Source organism: Lynx rufus, unplaced genomic scaffold (assembly GCF_022079265.1).
Source record: "Lynx rufus isolate CCGP_SWC_20201006 ecotype Redwood Valley unplaced genomic scaffold, mLynRuf1.p SCAF_4, whole genome shotgun sequence".
Classification (NCBI taxonomy): domain Eukaryota; kingdom Metazoa; phylum Chordata; class Mammalia; order Carnivora; family Felidae; genus Lynx; species Lynx rufus.
In genome coordinates, this window is record NW_025814856.1 from 23,647,282 (window position 1) to 23,663,539 (window position 16,258).

Consider the following 16,258-nt stretch of genomic DNA (forward strand, 5'->3'; position numbering starts at 1 on the left):
AAAAAGAAAGAGTTGTATAGAGATGGGCAAGTAACAATTGCTTCTGGGTCATCATTAGTGTCCATGAAAAGATTCAAGGGATGAGTTTCACATGACTGACAGCTGGTAAGCCCCCTATCCAACCTGAGTAGTGGAGGCAAAAGTCTCCACAGAATTCATAAAAGATATTGTAGGTAGCCACCTCCATTTGGCTTGAATCATAACTTTTCAGAGGATGGGCTAAAATTGTTAACCAGCATTACATGAGTGTGTTATATTGTGATCTATGGACTTGAGGGTTATACTACATATACTAAAGAAATACAGGAGGAGATTGAGCTTATAAAGCTATGCTTCCATCCAAGTTATAAGGCCAGAGCATCCTCTAAAAATGAAGTGAAGGAAGCATTTTATTTACATTTAGCAATACTCTTGCCTTTTCAAATTATAACATGGGTTCTTTAACCTAGAATGGCTGGTTACTTCAGACACTGAAGACAAAAATAATAAATATATTTGAGTAATGATTATCTGAACAAATTCCTAGCATGGCATTCTGGCCCATTCAAGGTTTAAAGTAAAAATACACAGTAATTCTTTCTCCTTATGGATGCGTTGATTTCAAATTAGCCCCCCCTAAAGGTCAAGAAGTGATTGCCCATTGCATTCTACTAAGGCACATCAACCTTGTCCCCTATCTGTATTAGTGGGGAATCTAGCTCTTGAAAATACAGATTGGTGGGGATTTAATGGTTTTAGAAGTTACTTATTATCATAGATATAGGTAAGAATATCATCACTTTCAAAGATATTTACCAGTCATTAAAACCAAAAAAATATCAATAAGCATTCTTTTTTTAATGTAGAGATTTAATTTTGTTGATTAAAACCAGTTGGTTTAAAGGCAAATCTAGATATCTGGTTCTGCCTCAAAATATTTCTGGTAACTTTGACAGCAACTCTCAAGCATCTCAGAAACACAGAAATTGGGGAAAGAATATTTCAGAAATGTCTGTATTACATATTAGATCAGTAAGTTTTGAGGATCCCCCAATTATGTTTCCTATATTTCCACATGTAAGGAAATTTCCCTACAAGTGGGAAAAATCAAAACAAACTTGGGAGCTTCAATGATGTGGGCAAGCCTTGGAATTTTGATGTAAACTGACTTTGAAAGCCTGATTCAAGCACAAAAGAGAAATCTGGTCATGACTTAGGACAAGTAGTACATAACAATACCTAGTGGCTATTTTAATTATAGAATTTAGAACTATTTTAGGAAATAAGGCAAAGTTTCAAGTTAATGTTATTTATATTTAAATTAAAGAGCAAAAAGTGGCTTAAGGCAAACCAGAGAGTGATAGCATCAATATGAAAAATCGCAAGTTTATTACTACTTCTCTTATAAAGGTTAGACATTGATTATATTCAGTAAAACTCCAGTTCATCATTCTAAGTGCTTAAAAGGAAAACATTAACTTTGGCCCAGAAACCTGCTATGAAAATTGGGCAGGGAATATTCAATTATAATATTATATAGCATTCTCTCTTTGAAATAGGGCCTAACAATTTAAAAAAAATTATTTCTTTCAAAATAAACAAATGATTAGTCATGATCGTAAAGTATAAGCAGAACACTAACTAACGAGTCTGATAGTTTTTCTTCCCCGATGCTTATGAGTTTTAGCAATAATTTGCTAAATTTATGCACAGTGAAAATATGATTCCTGATTGCAGCACTTTGGGGATTTGGTGTCTGTTAACAGCACTTTAAAATTCCTTTCCTATCTGAACAGCAGAACAGGGTATATAAACTACTTTAAACATTACATTTGATTTCAATATTCTAAAAAAAGTTCCATTCTTCACATCTTTATGAACAAAATATTACGTTTTTAAAAAATTTTTTTAAAGTTTATTTTTGAGAGAGAGAGACAGAGTGTTAGGGGCAGAGAAGAAGTGAGACAGAATCTGAAGCAGGCTCTAGACTCTGAGCTGTCAGCACAGAGCCCGACATGGAGCTTGAACTCACGGATCCTGAGATCATGACCTAAGCCGAAGTTGGTCACTTAACCAACTGAGCCTCCCAGGTGCCCATTTTTTAAAAATATCACTTTTTAAAATAAAGTTTGTATGATTAAAGAACTAGAACATATTATAAAATTTACATTTTATTTAAATCCAATTAATACAAAATATAAAAGCTGAGCCTCAATACTTTATTAAAAATCTAACAATGATATGTCTTTGAATCTTATACTACTTATTTCTAAAGGAAATTTTTCTTTTATAATTCTAGCTAAGTACATCTGAAATACTCACATTTTTCATTTTATAACAACTATTCTAAAATCTAACATTTTTCACAGACGGAACACATAGGCTATTTATAAATAAATAAACAAATGTTCAAAATAATTTTTCTTATGTCACACATATACAAATAAAAAGAATCATCTGTATGCTTAACACTTTTTAAGACCATTCAAACAAAAATACAATTATAATATAATCCCTTCTAACTATGAAATGTCCTAAAATTAGCAAAATAGAGAACTGAAGTTGTCTGGATGTTCTTAAATAAAACATGTGACCTCAAATCTTCAGTGTTATTGCATATATTACTTGAGTTCTTTAGACACTGAAAGCCTAGAGCGAGTATGAGGTGTTTGTGTGGGTCCATGTGTTAGTACATGCTGTGTGCATGCCATGAATTGTCTCTTAAATAGTTGTAGTTTTCCATTGTGTTGGGGGACTAGTCTATGAGTGAATCAAATAATTTTCATAAATAGGCAAAAAAATTGCAAAAATAAACCACTGTACCTAAAAATGACTGTGAAAGCATTTATAATTCAGTCCACCATGTTCTTGGGATTGCACAGTCCTATAAATCAAGAAGACCTAACTGAACATTAACAAGATTTTTTTTCTCTCTCTAGACTGGAAAAATGCTTGGTCTTTTTCTTGTAAACCAGTGCATAAAATGTGAGCCCTGCAAAAGATGCGTTTGCAGAAGAGACAGGATTTCAGTGGATAGTGACCAGGCAAGGGGAAAAATTCACAGGTGTGGAGGTACATCAGAGGGGTCTCAAGTGGGCCCTGGCCAGTCACAAAGTTGCCCCCAGGGCCTCCAAATCAGTCATTTGCCTTGCAGCAACAAGGATATTGTACAATGCACTAAGCTGAGGACCCAGAAGCTCTAAAGTTTTATTAAAAATTTATGAGACCTCTGGATACCATCTCTGGGCATAATAACTACTAGAGTTACAGCAAAGAAGGTATTTGAGACTGATGAAAAAAAAAACATATTATTTGCTGGAGTTAAGAACTAAGGGAAGAAAAAGAATTCAACTGAAGATAGCCTGCACAGTGTTTATAATGACAAGACAAAACTCCTCTGGGAGTAGAGACTGATAGTTAAGCTGCAGAAAGGTTATTATTATAATAATAAGGATACAAAGATAAAATTTTAGATTCCTACGAAATGGCATTGCAGCATCACTTAGTATTACATGGGTGACTAAAGTAAAAGTTAAAGAGTTTCAAAAGTAGGTTTACTTCTACTCTAGGAGAAAATGTTCCCAGGAAGACTTTAAAGCTAAATCTTTATTTATTCTGATTTAGTTTAGATTAATGGGCATAGAAGTGACTATAAGATGATCTTATTTAACAAAAATAATTAAGTTATAATTCACCAAAATGTATAGGGAGGCCTGATTCAAAATAAACATACAATAATAAAAGAAATTTCCTAGGTATCAATAACTGGTTAGAAAATAAAAGGAATAATACAGCATTCCCCCAAAATTCACCTAACATAAATTTTTAGTAACTTAACAATTATATATATAGTACTGCTTAGGATCTTTAAAAGGAACTATCACAAGCCTATAATAGAAAAATGTCAAACCTTTACTGTAAAAGATCTCTGAAATAAACAAAAGTTGTATCAAGTTCATGAACTGGAAGAAATAATATTGGAAAGATATCATTCTAAAATTATTTTATAGGTTGAGTATAATTCAAATAAAAATTAACAAATTAGTTGACAAGGGTGATCCTGAAATTTACTTAAATAATAGAAAATTAAAGGTTAATAATACTCAAACAAACCAAAATGAAAAGTAGAAACAAACTAGGGTGGAATTTATTTCACTAGATATTTTGAAAATATTATAAAGCAACAATAATTAAAATTCTGACTCAACAAGCAACAGACATTGATAAAACCAAATGGAAGCTCAGAAACTAAGACATTCATCCAAATGAGACATACAATGAACAGTATCAAGATCAGTGGATAAAGAATTATTTGATAAATGGTACTGGGATAATTAGATAATCATTCAAATCATTTAAAAAATATATACGTGAAAACTTCACCTTTCAAAATGAATCAAAATAAACTAAAGGGGTTAAATTGATGTGAAAGGTAACATTAAAAAAAATTTTAAACGTAGGTGTCTATTCTTGAAATCCAATAATGACTTCTAAGCATAAAGGAAATGAGAAAATCATACAGGGAAACACAAGCCAAGAAACCTAAAAATAGTTTTACTTATTTAAAAAATACTTCAGGGGCGCCTGGGTGGCGCAGTCGGTTGAGCGTCCGACTTCAGCCAGGTCACGATCTCGCGGTCCGTGAGTTCGAGCCCCACGTCGGGCTCTGGGCCGATGGCTCAGAGCCTGGAGCCTGTTTCCGACTCTGTGTCTCCCTCTCTCTCTGCCCCTCCCCCGTTCATGCTCTGTCTCTCTCTGTCCCAAAAATAAATAAACGTTGAAAAAAAAAATTTAAAAAAAATAAAAAATAAAAAAAATAAAAAATACTTCAATGAAATTTTATCATAAATCTGGCAAAGATTCTATATAAAGCAAAGAATGACTCATACAAACCAATGAATGAAATGATAAGCTCAAAAACAAGTGCTTATGTGACTTAAAGAAACAATTAAGAGAAGAAAAATACCAACAGCTAATAAAGTTATTAAAAACCTCAACCACTCTAGTAATAAAAGAAAATAAAGTTAAAATAAGAAAAAAAATTCCATCTACACATTTATCCAAGTTATGTAAAATAGCAGTTTTCCATGTTGGTTGGGTGTGGCAGAAAGGCTGCCTTCATTGTGTTGGAAGTGTCAATGCTAGAATTTCTCTAAAATGCATCTTAGCAAGAACTATCGGGACCTTTCAAAAGTCATTTACCAGGAACTTATTCCATGAAAAACAGAAATGTCTGGAAATTAATATGGAAAGATGTTTTTCAGAGCATTATATAATGGCAAAAAAAAAAAAAAGGAGGAAAGGGATGAGCAACATTTGGGGAATGAGTAAATACAGTAAAATGTCACATAATCCCTAAGACAGTGTTTTGGAGTAACAGTTACTAGAGAAAATGCTGATGAAATGTTATAAAAACAGGATCTACAACTCAATAAACACTGACACAATTTGGTGAAAAGAAATAAGAGTATTAAATAAGAATAAAAGAGAAGAAAGGAGACAGAAGAAAGTAAAAAGGAAGTAGGGGGAAGAAGGGAGAAAGGAAAGAAAGAAGAAGACAAAGGGAGAAAGGAAAGGACAAGAATAACAAAAAGATGTCTGGGTAGGGAACCACACAGATGTTCCTAGTGATTATCTTTGTGTTGTAAGACATCCTGTTATTTTTATTTTCTCCAATAATTCTATACTTTTGTAAATTCTCCACTGTGACCATATGTTATTTTTATAACCAGGAAAACATGATTATTTTTTAAAAGACTCTTAAGGATAGAAAATCTATCATGCTGTATCCCTATCAGTTCCAAAAAGAACTGGACCCTGAGAATATCTGCAGACAGGGAGAGTTAAAATAATGAAGGTTGGCTATACGTCCAGGATGCCAAACCAATGGGTTAGCTTCATTAATTTGAGGAGTAAAGTTTGTTTTTGCTTCCTGGAGACCCACCACTGTGGTTAATATGAAGGCAAAGTCCAATAAATGCCATATTGTCAAAATTTCTGGAAATGATCTAAAGGTTAACAGAGGTATTTCTTTGGTCCTACCTATCCTGACAAGGATGCTGAAATCCTATTGTGGTCCTGATAAATCTTTGCTGCTACAGGAAAAAATGTCCTGCACACGCCCAAAATGTGACATACTTTGGTTTTCTTCCTGTCTTTAGTAAATGTGAAACAATTTCAGTGGGATTACTTTACATCTTTCAAAAATGATCTAATGAAAATACTTATTTTTCCCAGGGTCAATTTTCAAGCTTAAAGATATTCCAAACTTTGTCCTTCTTCACCTACCCATTGTTTTGAGCCTGCTTACTAACATTCCCATTCAAATGTTAAGGGAAAGGAAATCTGGAGTATTTTTCCTGGTCTACTAAAAATCGTATTTGGGGAAAGAGGTTAATAAAGATACACCAACTGAAATTGAGAAATTGTTTGCGAAAACAAAATTTGTTTTAAAGTTTGGAGAGTGGAGGTTGAATCTAATTAAATACACCCAAGCATCTTGTATACCATGCTGGATGTAACCTGGAATAGCAGCTTAACAAAAGTTGTTGGCTGAATTGTTTCTTTTATCTATGCTATTCTTCCCATGATGTGAATTCATAAATAGGAGGTAATTAGAATGCATTATAGCACAGATCACATCTACCAACTGACAAATTCTGGTCACCTTTAGGTAATATTTCACCCAGTAAGCCAGTTGAGTTGACAAAACAAAAAGGTCTTTCTTCTTTAATAAGTTAAAGAAAACAAATAAACTGCTTCATATAAATGCACATCTGTCATTAGGATTAAAAAAATCAGTGGTGGCATCTGGGCTAGCCATTTTACATATATTTTTACTAGCTACCTGTTTTGTGTACCATTAAGCTATAATCAGAATTGTTACTATCTGTTATTAGGAGGCTATATTTTAGTTTGTCCTCGGCCAAATGACATGTTTTTAACTGTTACAAAACCCACAATAATGTTCATCATTTACCAATTTCAAAGAGCATAGCCCTATTTTTAAATCTAAACCTATTTTAACTTCTATCATTTGTATATAATTTACATTGAGCTGCTTGCTACTTTATGAAATGCTATCCCATTTCACATAGGTAACTCTGAGTTAGAAGGATCTAAGAAAGAACTCCCTGAGCCCAGATCTGCAGCTGACCTCAGCTTTTCTATAAAGTTTAGAAGGATGTGATAGCAGAGCTGGCAATATTTTATTGAGTTCTTAATTTTTAAATTTCACATTCAAAAGAAATGGCAGTGGCCTTTGCACAGATCATTTCTTTTGACAAAACGGAAATGGGAAGAGACTCATAACTATTTTTAAAACCTCCCCAGTATGGTACACTGTGACATGTGATCAATGGATCCTCATGCTTTGATATGTTACAGCGGGAACTTTCAGAAATGACTTACTGGGTTGTACATCTGATTGAACAACTGCTCAGCTTGCTACATTGCAAAGTTGGGGAGGCATTGAAGCACAGACAGGGAAAGAAGGAAAGATCCAGAAAAACAGCATTAGCTCAACAAATCCAGTGCATTTGCACAGACAAACTGGTCGTTAAAAAAGAAGAAATTTCAGTTTCTAAACATTCCACGGTGAAAGTGAGAGGCTCTAGGGAAATAAAAATGTTGACTTTGGCTCCTAAAAAAGAATAGCTGGAATAAGAAATTTAAGGTTTGTGTTACTTTCCCTTTCTCAAGTTAAATAACCCATGAAATAAAGAAAGCTGTCCACTTTTGATGATACATGAAGTGCTGGCCTCTAGCAATGAATCAGAAGAAGTACTTTTGGCCAAGCCTGCAATTTATTACCTGAACTTCAAAGATGGTAATAATAAAAGATTAATTAAATCTTATCATTGAATTTATAGCTCTTTTTTTTATATTAACACAAGCCTGAAGTTTCTATTCAGTCTAACTTTAGGAAAATACAGATCAGCAAACAGCAGGTTAGCAATAGCAAATATCAGTAAGCAAGACATTACAGGATTAACAGTAAATGGGAGAAGAAAAAATTAAGTCACCAGGAAGAATAAAGGGAACCAAAATACAGTATTATCCATTTCCCATTACCAACTTGTACTGTTAGTTCATAATTAACAAAAAATATAATTTTTAGTGACTATCCTATTATGTTCCAAGTGCTTCAGAATTTGTAATGCCCTCCAGTCTTTTTTGTGTAGAAGATTTAAATTTTGGTGGATTTAAATGTACTGAATATTATTTTAAATATCACTCCCTGGTTCTATTTCTTAAATACCTGCATCATTAACCTGGGGCTCAACGTCAAGGTGTAGAAGATGAAATATTGTAAGAAATTTCACTTTGCTTTACGCTGAGACATGTATGTGCCTTTAAAGAGCCTGAATTTTTTATTTGTTCAACTTTGATGAAGTAAATGATAATCTTGCCCTGGTTAAAAAACACCCACTCTCCTCAAAGATGATATTAATTGGAAAATTACCAAATACCACAAATTATAATGTTTTGAATCATTCTTAATTGATTTCTAGACATACAAGGTAAACTTACTTCTACATATTGAAAACCATATATTCTTGAAAGACAAAACTACCCACTTGTCACTAATCAGGTTCTTCTCAACCCCTGGGTGTCTATTTAAGATTAATGAACAAACTAATTTGTAAAGCATGCTCATAACTAGTTGTTGTATGTTATGTGGTTAATACCATCTTATCAGCCTCACAAATATCAGTAAAACTTTCCTCACACATGAATATCTGATGTGTGAATATCTGTTTTTAAGAGGTGAGATGCAATGTGTAAGGACTAATTCCTTTTCTGCCTATAACCATTTTTCATCATGAAGGATTTGGAGACTTAAATTAACAGTACAGTAAAGGATTAAAAGTAACTATGCATGTGAATGTTCTCCATAAACTTTTATGTAAAAACTCACCTTACCAATGTCAAGAATTGTTCATAAGACCAAAATAAATTTAAATCACAATTTGGATGCCACTGTAATTGGCAGACAAGGTTTCTGTTCAGCTAAACACATCTACAACGTTGTGTACATTTTATGGCAAAAATACTTGGACGCTCACAAATCTTGAGCAAAATTCCATTGGGAATTCATGGTTTATTTATGACATAATAAAACTATTATGTTTTCAGCTTTCATTTAGTAACCCTTTATATTTTATTCACAAGTCACATACCCTTTTATTTAAAAGGAGGCCCAGACACTCCTTAAGCTTTTATAGCTGCTTATTTTTCCATGAGTAAATGATGTGTTTATATGTATATTCACATACTGTTGGCTTATATTTTCAAATATTTCATGTAGATCTCAATTCTTTTTAAGGTGATGGGCACTTGAGGTTTTTATGGAACTATTTATTAGCAGAAATTAAAGACTACTAGGAAAAGTATTTTAAACTTTTGAATTCAGTTAATGCTAGAGAGCCAAGAATAACAAAATAGCATCTGCAGGTTAGGTATGAAAATATTTAAATTATAATTACTTTATTTAATCTCACTGTACTATGCATTTAGGAGATAGTATAAGCAAACATTATTTATACACTTAGAAATAAGTTATCTTTTCATAAATTAAATAGGTTCTTTACAGCAAGACAACCATATTTGTTACTTTAATCCTGGTGATGTGACAGAAGGTTAAAATATTGTCAGGAATAATGCTAAAATGTTTATAGGATTTGCTATATGAACTTCAGCACACCATGTCTACCTGAGAGTTTAAGAAAACCACATGCTGTGAGTGATACTTTGGGCAAATCAGAGCTACCTTGAAGGAAACTAAATTGAAATGCTTAGATAGATGTTCTCTTATTAAACTAGTCAAGTCACATACAAGGAAACTGTATCATTATGTGAACCTCTTCCTTTTTAATTACTAGAGGGTTTTAAATTCCACAGGTGATTTACACTAAAAGGGAGCATGTCGAGTATGTATCTGCAGAATTAATATGTGCAGTGGCCTCATCTCCATAAGGGCTACAAAGAGTTCATGAGGTGTCTTTCATGGCCAGGTCTAATTGAGGTCCTCCTTCTTCAAGACTCAGCACAATGCAACTGAGGTAAGCTAATGCAAAGCAACTTAATGAAGTTCTCTCTCAGTATCTTAAAGCCTGTCTTGTGATCACAAAACTGTTCATTAAATTAAAAGTACCTTTCATGGGCTCATTTCTTGATACGTACATGCATGTATAACATATTACAGCACATATTCATTATATGTGTCAAGAATGTATTATCATACACCCAATGCATAAATAGACAACTCAATTGCTACTTAAGCACCCTCAAATGGGCAAATTAAATTCTTATATTTATTGTTCAAGATGGCTGCTTAACTAGATACTACTTGAAAAAAAGTGAGATGCTGAGTGGATTGGAAAGCAGATTATGCAATACAGAGATTTTCTTGCTGTTTTGCTATAGAGGGATTTGATCTCCATATTTATCTTTAGAAAGGAGACTTTACTAGTGTGAAATTTCTCAGGACAATTTCCTAAAATTCCACGGTAAACTGAACATTTCAGTTATGTATTGTATCGTACAAAATAGTATATTCAATTTTTATATATTCAGAATAATTTCTCCACAGATATATGATGCTTTAGCATCCTTATCATCCACATCATATATTTTCATAACTTTATCAAATAAATCCCCATTCCAGTGTGCTATACATTATATATAATCAAACGTTATTATATGCTTTGATTATTTAGATTCTTATCACCTCTTTTGAATAAGTGTATAAGCTGTCAAAGGGAAACAAAATGCTTAAACTCATAAGGTTATGAGTTTTATGTGGACAATGAGTGCAGACGTACCAAACAACACAGGGAAAAAGTCAAAGGAACAATGCATGACTGGAAATGTACTCCACAAAAATGTCCAGTTCAGAGAAAACATGTTAATGCTACAATGTAAAGATGCTGTTTTCTTTTCCAAAGTCTTCTACATTCAACAAGCTTTCTAAGACATTAAGGTCATTTTTGGTTAAGTATAAAGAGTCATCCCACAGATAGTCTAGAGATTTTGACTATTTGGGCAGACTTTTAGAAATTTATATTGTCAGGTAAACTTTTACAAAGTTCTAATACAATAATTGGCCTGCTTCTGAAAGTAGTAAAAGTTTATCAATATAAATGGGGCCCCTGGATTCTTTGATTTGTTACAAACATTTCCATTTATCTTTTTTAAAGTTGAGATTTCCCCAGTGAGTAACAGCTTGTTTTTATAATATTTTTTTACTTCCATTACTATTTTCATCTATTTTTCAAGTTTTTTTCAGACAGGAAACCTAAGATATTTTTTTTTAGGTTCACTAACCAATTTGATGCAGACTTCTTAAGCTAAGAGTGCCTAATTCTCTTATCAGCAGACAGCAAAAGATAAGGGGTTTGTTTCTTTGCAAAATATCTCTTCCTTTTCCATTTTATATATTCATAATGAGCATTTATTTTCTTGGACTTCACTTACCTTTTTTAACTGTGCTTCCAATTTGCTACATTCTTCTTTCTTTTGTTCAATGGCTATTTCCAGAGATTTTAATTTGGAGTCCCTTTTCAGTCCTGCTGAGGCTAATGAAGATGCATGTTCCTTGAGATCAATTAAACTAGACTGAAAGGAAAGAACACTAGTGAGTAAAACACTACAATTTCTACTAGTCTTCAATTTGAATACATTGATTCTATGCATAGCAATAAAGTGTGCATTAGACAGAAAGGGTAAATATAGTCTTACTAAGGTAACAATAGCTGGCTCTGGCCAGGAAATTAAAATTGGCCAGCTTACAGAACTGAGCAGGATCTAACTGCAATAGAATCAAATGTGACCAAATGGTGTGGTCAGTAAATGCATGTTTCACATCTCAAAGTCATGCTAATGATGTAAGTCCCAAGGTGGTCTTTACATGTCATGGCAAAACAGACACCCTGAACCTTCCATTTACATTTACTGCTGTCAAATCGTGCAGACGCTAAGACAAATATGAAAGAAAATACTGATTTTAATGCCTTTCCCTCCCAAAGGACAAATCAAATATAAAAGAAGCATCCTGTTTTTATCAAATCCCATTTCTTTAACAGAAAAATAACCAATGGTTTTTAAAATATCTTCTGTAGAATCACAGATAAAATTATTTTAAAATTTAGAGCAGACTTTATGTCCCAAGCCTTTAAAAATCCAAATTCAACAGATATAATGAAACCCCAACTCAGACATGGCTTTACCTAAGTTGTTCCACTCATCAGTCATGCCCAGAAACCAAGAGCTCTCCTAGACAGTCTGAATTCTAAAAAGTAAGGAAGTAAATACTTGCATATATCATGGAACATAATTCTGCTGAGCTACAAAGGCATATCTATCACCAAACATGAAACACAGTTAGCAAAATCTAACTATGTGACTAAAATATTTAGGTTTTACCCAAAATCAGGCCTTGTGTGTTTCCATTTTGGCCATTTGCAGCACCTAGAAAGACACTAAGCACACAGGGGCCATTTAGTAAATGATGTTACCTAAAATTTGTGTCAGAGCTGCTTCCTGGACCTTGGAATAACCTCGTTAATAAAGACACCACCTCCATCACTCAGCAAACAACCTAACTCCTAACAACCCTCTGAAGGACAGGTTAGCCACTCTCATTTTTCGGTCAAGAAACTGAGGCTCACATGAACTGAGCACCTTCTCTGAGGTTTGTGCTCTATTAAAGGAAGATACAGGTCCCAAACCCAGAATTCTGACTCCAATTTCAATGCTCTTCATCACACCACTCCCACAGAAATAATAAAGGACTTTGCAAGCCAGGTATTTTGCCATGGTGAAGGTGATTATCACCTTAACTAAATTATAAGCTGACAACAATTATATGTTGTTTTTCTTTATACACTTTAAATTTCCAGGTCTGATAGCTTTATGTATCAACTTGGCTAGCTATAGTCCCCAGTTATTCAATCAAACACTAATCTAGGTGTTGCTTTGGAGGTACTTTATAGATGGGAGTACCACCTACCATCAGTTGACTTTAAGTAAAGGATATTATTTTCCAAATCTGGGTGAGCCTGATCCTACCAGTTGAAAGGCCTTAAGAGCAGGACTGAGATTTCCCTGAGAAGGAAGAAATCCACCTGTGGACTGTTGTGCCAATTCCTGTCTGGAGTGTTTCCAGCCTGCCCTTTCTGATGGCCTGCCCTATGAATTTCAGACTTGCCCCCATAACTATATAAGCCAATTTCTTGCAATAAATTTCTTAATGTGGTTAAATTTCTTAATGCAGTTCTGTTTTTCTGGTGGAACCTTGACTGACACACCTATCCCAGTGGCAGGCACATTACTATACAGGAACAATAAATGTTTGCTGAAATGCCTGTCTGAAATCATATAATATAGGCATTGTTTACAAAATTATTTTCATTTAAAGCTATGCTCCACCATGTCATCAAGAGCTCTTTATACAAACACACACACACACACACACACACACATTGACTTCAAGGTGCAAACCCATTAATAACACTTATAATCAGTTATTCAAATTGCAAATGAGGTCAAAGCTTCTGTGCCTTCTGACACATACCAACTACATTCATTACAGATCCCCCAAGTTAGATTTAGCACTGAAATAGTAGGAATAGTAGGACTTATACTCTTTATTTTTGTATCAAAGAAATAATCTCCTCTGTAAAATAAAACAAAAACAAAAACAACCTAGTGTGCTTATTTTAGGGAAAATGAATTTTGTTTCTATTACTTATCAATTCTTCCCCTCTTGGATTACTCATTGAGACAGTACTTTCATTTGTATAGAATTATCAAAACCCAAGGGATGAGGTAACAATGAGGGGCTGAAAAATTGACAAGTAGGCAGTGATATAGTACAATAAGGTGAAAGGATCTGTAACAGCCAAAAGGAGATGGACATTTCCTGTGGACAAAAATAAGTATGGAGGGGCCAATAGTGGACAATGGCACATATCTCAGAGTTTTGGACACTGGAAAAAATACCACGCATTACTGCTCCTCAAACTTTTCCATCAAAGTATCCCTAAGTAAACTAAAGGAGTTACAAGTATCCCTCCAAGCGTGGGGAAGATAGCCCAAAGCATCCTCTCCATAACCCCCAAGCAAGAAATTTCTTTAAAGTATATTGTTTTACTTTAAAAATGTGGCTACAATTTTTATTCTGTATCCATATTTCTCTAGCATGAAAATATTGTTTTAAGTCATTTACCATAATGTAAAATTGATATTCCAGAAGAGTAGCCACATTTAACCTACACTTTGTGTCCAGCATGGTACCGTATCTCCTAACCTGGAAGTATTGAGTGATCCTTTTGGGAAGCACAGATGAATGTAGAGTACCCAACACAAAGATTAGTATATAACAGGCCCTCAATAAAGTGGATATGTTGTTATTATTATTGATATTGTTGTTACCCCAAGCAAAAGATCCTGGGACATTGAAAAAATATAGAATAAGCCACACAAATGTGGTTAAGACAACAAGAAAACTTTCAAGGAGCTACATTGTACACAGAGCAGAGAAGAGAAGCATAGGGCATCCTGCTGAAAGGAGTTACAGTAAATATTTTCCTTTGAATTCAGGCAGTTTTACAAAGGAAACTATGTCCCCAAAGTCTTCACACAGCCCCTCAAACAAACTCTTTAGTCTCTTGAGGCTACCATGAATGGGACTATCAGCATAGTTCATTTGTTTTTCCAGACTCACCTCTTTTTCAGTCAGTTCAGCTTGTAAAGCATTGACCTTCTCTTTCAGGTCTTTGTTCTCTTTTCGGAAAGATTCTATTTCTTCCAATCTTTCTCGATCATCTCTCTCCCGCTGTTCTTTCAAACGCTCAATTATTCTCTCCTTTGAGACAAGTGTTAAAAAAGAGGAAGTGAGAAACCATCAGAGTGTGTGTGCTAAGGCATGCTACAAAAGGAAATGGGAGGCAATAAATGTAAGAAATGCTCTATATGAATCAACACATGCAAGATAGTCTAAATTGGGTTTGTTATGCACATATAACAGCATTTGGGAAAGACAATCAATATGGCTTTTGGCTTACTAATAAAATTTAGCATCACAGAGTTGCAAGGGACTTTAATGTTCAAGCTCTGAGGCTGTTTTGGTTCATGGCAGTACTTGGAAAATTCTAAAAGCAGTTCCAGAAGATGGAGGTTTAGGCACCATGACTCTAGACTTACTAAAGCCTTCAATGGACAAGTGGAAGAAGCGAAACTAACTTCTTGGTTCAACCCTCTTTGCTTGGCTTTTCCATTTGATATCAAAAAAACTTCCTTGGTTTCTGAAGACTCTTCTCTGGCTAGAAAGGGGATCTGAGTGGAGCAAGATCTAGGCCCTCTAGGGGTCTGAACTCATGCTGAGAACCAGAGACAAAATAAAGAATGAGCTCACTGTTGTATAAGTGATTTTATAATGTGCCTGGAAATGTTCATTTTCCTCCACATTTTTTCGATGTCTTCTTGGCAATCAGTAGAGACTCCCAAAATATTGCTTGAATTTGACAAAGCTCAAACAGCGGCTTTCCCTTACTGAAAGCTTACTACATGCTAGGCACTGTGAAGTGCCCTTCTCCATCTAGGCATCATCACAACTGTGGGGTCTGAACCCCCCGTGCTACTAGTAACAGTGTAGTAGTGAGAAACCCAGACCAAGGACCAGCTAATTCATCCAAGGTGACCCAGCACATAAACAGAAGGCACACCCTGGCATTCAGGGCTCTCTGAGTCTTAGCCATGTCCATAAGACCACAATGCCACAAACATATGCATAGTGTCATTTAAGAAGATCTGAGCACCTTGCTGCTCTTGACTTATATACTGAAAACACTACTCTGGTAGACATGTTTCCCAAAAATTTGGAAACTTACCAATAGCAGAACAAGAACCTTATTCTTTTTAAGTAAAATTCCATTTGGGCAAGACTGAGTTAGATTTCTGAAATTTGTTTCAAATTATCCAACACATATCTGAACTTTCTTTCGGATGGCAATTGTTTTTTTTTTTTAATTTAAATTCAAGTTAGATAATATACAGTATAGTCTTGGCTTCAGGGGTAGAACCCAGTGATTCATCTCTTAATATGACACCCAATGTTCATCCCTAAAAGTGCCCTCCTTAATGCCTCCATCACCCATTTAACCCATCCCCCACTCCCCCTTCAGCAACCCTGTTTGTTCTCTGTATTTAAGAGTCTCTTATGGTTTGCCTCCCTCTCTGTTTTTATCTTATTTTTCCTTCCCTTCCCTATGTTCAT

The 16,258-nt window shown here is 34.3% G+C and overlaps 1 protein-coding gene across 1 annotated transcript in view; it reads right to left on the reverse strand.

Annotated features, from left to right (window-relative positions):
- The window catches only part of ERC2 (ELKS/RAB6-interacting/CAST family member 2), a 723,468-nt gene that overhangs the window by 299,587 nt on the left and 407,623 nt on the right, over nt 1–16,258 (reverse strand). The window contains exons 8-9 of the mRNA XM_047097449.1: nt 14,708–14,848; nt 11,458–11,598 (exon numbers count right to left, since the gene is read on the reverse strand). Of these exons, the coding sequence (XP_046953405.1) occupies nt 11,458–11,598; nt 14,708–14,848 (282 nt within the window). The remainder of the gene's footprint in view (nt 1–11,457; nt 11,599–14,707; nt 14,849–16,258) is intronic.